Source organism: Corapipo altera, unplaced genomic scaffold (assembly GCF_003945725.1).
Source record: "Corapipo altera isolate COAL_440 unplaced genomic scaffold, ASM394572v1 104, whole genome shotgun sequence".
In the NCBI taxonomy this organism is placed as follows: Eukaryota; Metazoa; Chordata; class Aves; order Passeriformes; family Pipridae; genus Corapipo; species Corapipo altera.
In genome coordinates, this window is record NW_020884920.1 from 1,348,653 (window position 1) to 1,358,344 (window position 9,692).

At 43.1% G+C, this 9,692-nt stretch overlaps 1 protein-coding gene across 1 annotated transcript in view; it reads left to right on the top strand.

Moving 5' to 3' along the window:
- FAM20C (FAM20C, golgi associated secretory pathway kinase) overlaps positions 1 to 5,734 on the top strand; it is a 63,131-nt gene extending 57,397 nt beyond the window's left edge. Inside the window, exons 6-10 of the mRNA XM_027656382.1 lie at positions 1,291 to 1,471; positions 2,050 to 2,159; positions 3,506 to 3,587; positions 3,686 to 3,745; positions 4,557 to 5,734. Of these exons, the coding sequence (XP_027512183.1) occupies positions 1,291 to 1,471; positions 2,050 to 2,159; positions 3,506 to 3,587; positions 3,686 to 3,745; positions 4,557 to 4,809 (686 nt within the window). The 3' untranslated portion in view covers positions 4,810 to 5,734. The remainder of the gene's footprint in view (positions 1 to 1,290; positions 1,472 to 2,049; positions 2,160 to 3,505; positions 3,588 to 3,685; positions 3,746 to 4,556) is intronic.
- The last annotated feature ends 3,958 nt before the right edge of the window (positions 5,735 to 9,692 follow it).

Consider the following 9,692-nt stretch of genomic DNA (forward strand, 5'->3'; position numbering starts at 1 on the left):
ACCTTATGTTCCCCTACTTCTCCTTCTCTAAACACAGCTCCTTGCTGTGTTCCTCGCTCCCTCCTGTTAACTCCAGTATTGTTCCCTATCCCCTTGACTCACTGTCTCCCACCAGCACTTCACCATCTCCATGGGGCACTTGGCTGGTTGTAGGTTGGGTTTGGTCTGAGGGGATGTCACAGTGATGCTGCAGGGCATCACTGTGATGAAAACCCACCAGCTTACCTTTCCAAGCCACCTGGTCTTCTGTGGCAGGCAGCAAATCACCTCCCTCTTTTCCCATCCCTTCCTGCCTCGTTTATACTGAGCCTGTCCAAAGGGAGAGGAGCTCAGAAAGAATATTTGAATTTAGAAGCCTAGTGGGGAATTAGGATGCAATGTGACTTCTCAGCTTCATGCATTACCATGAGGAAAGGGCACACTCTTCCTCTAATGACATTTTATATGCATAAAGCAATGTCAAAAGAGTTGTAGCACACTGACAAGAGCAGCAGTGTGCTCCTATTCCTGTTTGTAGCCCAGCGTTGGTGGGCTTTGGGGATGAGCTGCTCTCTCTCACCTTCAGTGAATTCCCGTGGGCAGGGTGTTCCTGTAAAGAGGTGGGTGTTCCTCTTGGTACAGAAATAGGTGGTGGTGGTTTTGGGGAGGTTTTAAGGTAACACAAGTTCCAAAACCTGCTGCAGATTCTTTTTCTGCGGTTGTTGGAGTAGTGTGAGGTGTGGAGGAAGAAATTTGTGTTTGGGATGTGTGCTGACAGAGTTACATCTGTGCTATTTCCACCTTCTACACACACCCCCACGGGAGCCTGCATGGTAAATAATTCTCCGTACTTAAACTGCCAGTTCTTCTCACACCAACAAGGCAACAAGTAAATGAATGAAATGTTCTCTGTTCTTAAAGAAACGAGCCAAGGTTTTGAAAAATTACTTAATTTTGGGCATCTGCCGCTTGTTCAGCTGTGGGATTTGGGGTTCCAGCCTGGGGTAACAGATAGAACCTAAAGAATGTATCAGTCGGGGGGAAAAAAAAGGAGAAAGAGAAGGATTTAAAAAACAAACAAACATGGTTTTGGAATATATAAATAGACTGGAAATAGTCACAGAAAGCTCAGCACAGGGCGTGATCACAGCCACTGAAATGAATGTCTTTCTAGTGGTTTCAGTGGAAGAAAACTATGTGTGGTAACAGGGTTTTGGATTTATTTCTGCTCCTACATACATCAGTGCTTTTATGAATTCTCAAATACTAATTTAAGGGCAGGTTTTATAACTCTTTTCCTTTATTTGCCAGCCAACAACATCTGTTTCTATGGGGAATGTTCTTACTACTGCTCAACAGAGCACGCCCTGTGTGGAAAACCAGATCAGATTGAAGGGTCCCTGGCTGCTTTCCTACCAGATTTGTCTTTAGCAAAAAGGAAAACCTGGAGAAACCCTTGGAGACGTTCCTACCACAAGCGCAAGAAAGCAGAGTGAGTAGTGGTGAGCAAAGGGAGAGCAATGGGAAAATAAACCAGTGCTGCAGTCACTGCCCTGGCTGTCCTGGCCTTAGGACAGCGTCTGTATTTCTCCATCTCCTGGGAAGGGACAGGGCACTTAATATGCCAGGAGCTCCAGCTTGTGGTCCTGAACCCAAAAGGACCTTCAGTGGCATAATTCCCTCATGGGACAAATACCTCCAGTGGCATTGACAGGATGCAACGGGACCTGTCTTAAGTCCTATCAGAGGGAGAAAGATTCACTGCTATCAGCAGCCCTAAGCAAGTCTGAGATGTTTTCATCATATGACTGATGGTGCAGCTAGTCTCCTAAATCCTGAAGCTATTAGCCAGATGGTTTTCAATCTTGTGGTTTTCTTCCCTTTTCATCAGTCACAATCTTTCTCGGTTGCCTGCATTGCTGGAAGCAGCCTGAGGAATTTGCTGCCTCTACCTGACCCTGCCCTCAGTCCAACATGACACAACTAGATCTTAGAAAAATAACTTTTTTTTTTGTAATTTTCTGTAAGCTTTGTATGTCACATAAAATATCAAAACATTGCCTTTTCCAGATGGGAAGTTGATCCAGATTATTGTGAAGAGGTTAAACAAACACCCCCGTATGACAGTGGGACCAGAATTCTGGATATAATGGATATGACAGTTTTTGATTTCCTAATGGGTATGTTTCATCTCTTTCAAAAATTAAATGCAACATTTAATTAGAATAAGAACCATTTCTTTCTACACTGCTTGCATAGCTCAGCAGTTTGCTAAAGCGTGGCTGAAGCTGCATTTACTGTATGTGCCATCCTAGATGATTATGAGAAAATGCAGATTTACATGGTTATGTATTCCCATCAGTGCAGATTAAAGGAACAAAGATGTTCAGAAATGCAGAGTGATGATGAATGCAGGTCAGGCCAGTCTCCTTCACAACAGTGAAGGGCTTCACAGTTTGCTTTAGTGAGTGCTTTACCACTGTAATGTATGGCTCCTGGAGGCACATGCAAGGACTGCTCATTGCTGGAGCTTTGCATCCTGCAGCGGTGTTCTCTGCTCCTTGCTCTATAAAATGTCGGGGAGAAGGGGGGGAAGAGGCATTGCTTTGTCACAAAGGAAGCTGTGGTATCTATCAGGAAGGTATTATTTGCTTATGCAACAAAATCAGAATAAAATAAATATTAACAACTGGGTAATAGTGACACATTCCAAGCCCAGTCATTGGTTAACACTGAGACATTCTCATATGAAATCTGTTCTGCTGTAGCTAATACACCTGTAAGTTGCCAGCCTGCACACTTGATCCTTGGGCACATGCCAGCGTGGACATATCCTCTGCCACTGCCCCCACTGAGATTTCTGCAATAGGCTGCAGCAGGAGAGGCCAAGTCACAGCTCAGGAGCCATATGTGGCATCTATAAGTAGCTCCAGACCCCTGCCATGAAGACAAAACTCACAGCTTGGCAACCAGTACTCTGCACATGGACCTTAAAGAGCAGGTCCCACGGCTGCCTGCCTTGGTGCCCAAAGGGGCTGTGCAGCTGTACCACTGCAGAACCATCCTGATCCATTTGTTAGAGCCATGATACTGTTTTGGCCTTCCAGGCAGTCAGAAATTTGGACAAAGTTCTTAATAGAGGAAAACCAGGATGTTTGGTCGGGGTTCAAAAAGTTTAATGCAATATTAACAAAGTCACATGGATTAACAGCCCTGCTTGAGGCATTTGCTCCTCCCTAAGCCAAGGCTTATATGTCACATGTGCCGTGGCTGCTTCACACACCCTGCTGACCCCAGGCTGGAGCAGCAGGACTCGTTTCCACCATCTTCCAGCATCACACACTTTGGGGTATCCATGGGAGAAGCAAATGAGCTCAGTAAATCCATTCCTTTCCCTGCCCTTCACAGCCATCATGTGTGAGGAGCATTGGGCTTCTCACTGAACTGAGGCTTTTGCATTGCCCTAACCTGCAGGTTCAGCAGCAAACCAGAGTGAGAAAGACCTTTTTTCCTCTTTATTCCACAGGTAACATGGATCGACATCACTATGAAACCTTTGAGAAGTTTGGAAATGAAACGTTTATTATCCACTTAGATAATGGAAGAGGGTAAATATCTTTAATAATCTTTCTGGGGGAAAAAAAAAAAGAAAAAAGTGAGTCTTTAAAACAGCCTTTGTCACGTTCTTGCTCTTATCTTTAAATAGGTTTGGAAAATATTCCCATGATGAACTTTCCATATTGGTGCCTTTAAACCAGTGCTGCAGGTACGTTTCACCTCTGGAGTTGTTTCCTGGTTTATACAGTTGTTTCCACTAACAGGACTGAAAATTTTCAAGTGATTCTGTTAATTGTACACCATGGAGATGAGGACATGGTGTGATCCTACCCATGGAGCCTGACTTTAGCTGTCCCTGAGCATTGGCATTGACACATTAAATGCTCTGTTGAGATCAGGACCTTGCAGGAGCGTAGCTATGAGCTGTCAGAAGAGAGGCTTGAAGACAAAATATCCACAGAAGTCAAGTGGCAAAACTTATCCCAGCTGGTTCAGGTGCTTCACCACAGCTTTCCTTGGTGCCCATGGCCAGGGTTTTCAGAGAGAACAGGTAATATTTTGAGTTTCAGCTTTGCACAGCTGAGATGCAGGGTGAGCTCTGTGTCTGGGGAGTCTCTTGGGCATCCCTGCAGGGTGAGCCTGAGGAGCCTCCACTGCTGTCACTCATCCCCCTGCTCAGTGCCATGTGTGTCATTGCCAAGATGGACATGACCCTGTGAATGCTGCACCAGCTCCTGTTGGTGCCTTTCCCAGCTGAGGAACACGAGGGCTGCCTGCACTTCAACATCGAGCTGTGCTCCAAAACCTCTCCACCTCCAAGGGCCCCTGGGGATCACTGGCCAGGTGACAATGCCAGCTGCTCATTAGGACTGTGACAGTGCCTGGTTCTCAACATTTCAGATCACATAATACACTCTTTACACTGTTAATGCAATTCTGACTATAAGCCTTTTAGCCCTGTCAAGACCAACGGTGATGAAAATACTGATTTGCATTTTTTCCTCTCCTTTTTCTCCTAGAATAAGGAAGTCTACCTATCTGCGATTACAGCTGTTAGCCAAGGAGGAATACAAACTCAGTCTCTTGATGAAAGAATCTTTGCTAAAAGATAAAATAGCTCCGATTCTCTACCAGCCTCACTTGGAGGCGATGGACAGGCGGCTACGGATTGTCCTCAAGGCTGTTAGTGACTGCATAGAAAAGGATGGTTATGACAATGTGGTTGAAAATGACTTTAACACTGATGTTAACACTGTTACAACCGAGAGGTAGTGAAATCGCAAGACTACGTTTTTACCAGCCGAGTAAAGAAGATTCAAAGAGGAAAAAGAAAAAGAAAATAAAAATTAAGTCTTGCAAAAGACTGTGTATGCCACTTTGTGAATTCAGTGAATTCAGAAATGAGATATAATTGTTCCCAAAGTAGGTAAAGTGTAGACTCTGCAAAGGATTAGTTCATTAAGAAAAAATAAGTCTAATGTGATGCTTTTCATTAGTTCCTGAAGAGAGATTATGAAAAGATTCAGAAAATACTCAGATCATTGACAGACAACAGTCTGATAGCAAAACACCTCCTGTCCTTTTTTGTATAGAAAGGAGGCCTTTACTTAATATTTTGTATTTATATATGGTATATCTATGAAACCCCAGACCTACCTACCAAATTTAACTAAGAGGGATGGCATAGTTTTGTGACTCACACTTTATTTGTGGTGACAGTCCACTTAGTATTTTGTGTTAACCCTTTAAGTGCTCTAATCCACTGTATCTTATTTAAATTGAATGCTTTTTTCCCCCCAGCTACTCAGCATTTAAAGGGTTAAGGCATTAAGAACCTTTAAAGGCAAAAAATAATAATAATTATAATAATTATAATAATAAAAATAATAAATACAGTGGTTACCAGAAGGGAATTTCACTAATTGTGCATTGACAGGAATACTTGAATGTTGGTTTTACAAAGTGATGTAAAATGACAAGTTGTACTATTTGTCCATAAGGAGGTGGCAGCTCTTATCTTTCTAGACTATCATAGCTGAGCTGCTACTTTTCAATTTTGCTTTTGATAGTTTTGTGTAAATATATACATATATGGGTAAAAAGCTGCTTTCAGCAGCTCTAGGCTTACTTTTGCAGCATTTTTGTGGAATTGTTTGCAACGTGGTAAAAGTGCAATAAAGATATGGCAAAATGTGTAGCCATTGTGTCTAAATGGATTCATTCATCTTGTTCAGAGCAAAGCTGTGTGCATCAGCCAAGTGTCCCAGAAGTGGTTGTTTAAATTGTCATCCCCTTTTGTAGCAACAGCAAATGGAGCAGAAGTGGGGAATTGGTGATTAATATACACTGCACCTCTGATAAGGACCATGGTGTTGAAATGGCTAATCTTTCATATGAAAGCATTGTTTTGACTGTCATTTCAGCAGCCCTTCCTCCAGCAATTATAGCTGTAGAAACAAGCTGCAGAGCAGCGCCTCTAAAAGATTATGGTTTGACGTGCTGCCCAGAGGATTTAGACACATCAGTGCCTCTGACTTGGGCAGCAAAAGCCCGTGCACAACCTAGAAAATCTCAGCCTAAATCAGCTAGAAACATGGTATTCTTATATTCTTAACCAAATAGTTTTGAATCATGTTCAGCTGCATTCGCAGAAGATGTGTGGAGACTTTCAGCCCCAAAGCAAGCTATAAATTGAACACGTGGCTTTATTTGACTTGTGAAAACATGGTGTGGTACAGCAGGAATCCCTTATTGCTCCTTTGGGTGAGGAGAGAATTTATTATGACAATATTCATCACCACTATAATTCAAAGTTGCCATTTGTTTCTTTTGATGTCTTTCTTCCCAGGGATTCGTAAACATATACTTTAAAAGCCTGTAGCCAGATAGACTAAAATGTGGGCCTTTCAGCATATTAAAATTATGAATGAGACAAAGAGCTGCTATACGGGCTCACTCACTTCTTAGGTTGATATATTATCACTAAAAAAAAACATGTCTTTTATATTTTATGGCCCATTTCAAATTCCCACATCTCTCACACCCATACGAAGACAACAGAGTATCTCAAATTGTACAACTGTACGTGAACTTGGAAAATTTCTGTATTATCCCATGGCTTCTTTTTCTGCTTTAGAGGACCGACCAATGATGACATGGAAGTCCTCTGCAACACAGCACTGGCACTGCAGCACTCTCCCCCCATGAGCCAAAAAAACCCCCCAAAACGCAGGATTATAAAAAGGTACTATCCTTGCTTTAGCCTCAGTGCCTGGCTGTGGTTTTCCTGCAGGTGCAGCTTTTTCTCACAATGAGATTGTGCCAGGACAGCAGACAGGGGCTATAAAATCACCTTCCTGGGGCTGCTCTGCGTTTTGCTTCTGTGGTCAGCTCAAGCAAACCTGGTTTCTTTTGGAAAGTAGCACTTGGCAGACTCCTAGCTCAGAGAGGAGCAAATACAGTGGAGGCCTTTGCTCTTTAGAAGCCAGGTGTAGGTCAGGAGCTCCTGGCAGGGTGGTTCAAGCTGAAGAAGGCTGCCTGGTGCTGTCAGGGATATGAACTTACTGTTATGAATCTAATTCTGAATTTCTATAAGCAAAACTAGTAGTGCTTTTATAGAATAAGTATAGTGTCTTATGGAATAAGTAGTGTTTGTGTAGAATATATAGAACTAAAGGTCGTTAATCCTTGCCAATGAATTCCAAGGGTCTCCAGTTTCCTTCCTGTCCTGAACTTTGATGTAGACCTATAAAAGTTAATTTCCAGTGTTAAATTAGGCATACAGAAAAGCTGAAGGGGAGGCTTTTCTTTGGCATGAGACATACAAGTATCTTGGAAGAAGGGAGACACCAGCTAACACGCTGGGAGGGTTTCCCTTCCTCAGTGCCTGTGATGATAAATTGGGGTCAATTAACGCCACCTGGGCAGTGCAGCCTAAAAACACTGTGGGGTGCTCAGGCAATTAATGGTAAGAGGTGAGTTCAGACCTCACCCATGGTCAGGGTAGCTGAGGACATAGGCTGAACTGGAGGATATTGCAAGGAGTGGAAGGGATGATTAATTAAACAGGCTGTGGAGTTGCTTCTTGGTATCCACCAGGAAGCTCTGGTGTGTTTGCATTCCTGCTGCCAGGCAGCTGGAGCTTTGACTCATGTTCATTTTCTAGGTATTTGGGAAGGGAGAAGAGTTATTGCCTTATTCTGCTATTTCTTTTTATTAGAGCAGGGGTGAGTGGGCACGAGAGACAGGAAACGAGATAGGGAGTGAGCTTGGGGCTCTACCTGTCAGCTCTTGGGGTAACACAGCCTTGAGGATGACTCTGTGCAGCCCAGGCAGAGGCAAACTCCTACTTCTGAGGTGCATCTGCATTGCCCCAAGAAACAGCTGGCTTGAAGTTCTTCTGAAAACCTCATGGGTTTGCCTTTAGGCAGAGGGTGTTGCTCTCCCACAGTGAAATACATCCTTCTACAAGAAATGAGAGTTTTCCAGCTCTCCCAGCAGCGGGTAAGGTTTGAGGGTGTCTTTGCACAGACACAGCTCATTCTTGGGGTCCTGGTGGGGAGGGCAAGGTGGGTTTGGTGTGCAGAGGTTGTGCACCTCGGCAGATTGCAGCTGTGGGAGATGATGGCTCTGAAAGGGCTGTCACTGTGTGTTTGGTCAGTAATCCACGAACTAAGGAGGATTAGTATGACAAGGTGTAACATCTCTTTAGGAGCCCTACATATTTACCAGACAAAAAGATTTGCTTTAAGAAGATAAATAAATGTCAGAATTCAGTTGGTTTGTCTCAGAGTCTCGAAAATGGGTGTAGCAGGAGCACCCAGACAATTAACGACCTGAGAAATCTGCGGTAGTTTGTCAGGGACATAATGAGTTCAGCACAATAAATAGAGTATGCACAATAAATAACAGATAAAAATAGATAATATACTTCTAAAAGCACCTAATTACAACTGTATCTGACAGCTTAGAATAGCTTACTGTGCTCTCCTGAGTAATTCAGATGAGAGCCTCATTTGCTTTTGCGGTTTTTCAGTTATTTAAGAATCAAAGGAAATTCACACAAGTTAAAGGGGAAAAGCTCTGATTGTTTGAATTAGATATCACTGTTGTGATCAGCAGAGCCAGGCAGAGCCCATGATGTATGTACAAGCTGGAAGCCTGAAGCAGATTGCAGTGTAAGCAACATCAAGATGTGTTGTGTAGGAGGAGAGAAACTCGGATTTTAGCCTGGCTGTTGCCTTTGGGCACTGAACTGAAAACGAACTTGTCTTATGTGGGTGTTACAGGGAAGAGTGTCCAAAGGGTATATCTGGTTCCAGCTAGTGAGCCTGTACCTGATACAGAGCCTGTATCTGCCCAAGGGGGACACCCTGCTACCTTCTATTGCAGCAACAGCATCGTCCCCTTAACACATCCAGACTCCACCTAAGGACTGTCCCTGCATCCAGGCTTTTGTGGCCCCAGCCTAAGAGTTCTAAGTTTCCAGCTGGGAGCTGGACATAGACTGTTGATAACTTTTCTTCTAGTATTGAATGTAAAGTTCATTTTCCAGAAATTTTTCCAGCTATCAGTTTTTCCTGTGGAGTTTCTTACGGGTGATTGTTTACTAAAATATTTGGAGCTCAAAAAGCAGAAATAAGTGTGCACAAGGAATATTCTTTTGAAACTGTAAATTGAGTGTTTGAAGGAAATGTTGAGTGTTCTGGAACAAGTTTTCACATGAATTTCAAGTTATTACCAGTTAGAAGCTGCTGAGTTTCTTGAGAATTATATTTTCATGCTAAAAGTCATTCACAGGTAGCCTCCAGCTGTAATTCCATCTGTGACCAGATCAAACTGAATTATCTGCTACCTTCTACATTTCCATCAGTAAAGTACCAATTCAATGCTTTTGGGGGCTGTCTAGAAAAAAAATTAGGAGCCATTTAATGTGTTGGGTCAAAAGACCTGAGAACTGGGGTCAGACCAGCTCTGGCCATGGTTAGAAATGAAGCATAAGCAAAGAGGAGGCTGTTGATTTGGCAGTACCAGTTCCTCTTCCTCTAATGCAAGGTCAAAGCAAAAGTTTGTGTTTAGAGAAGAGCTGCTGGAATACCTGCTGTTCCATCTTTTTAGACTTATTAAGCACTTTCTAAGGTTTTCCATTTATACAA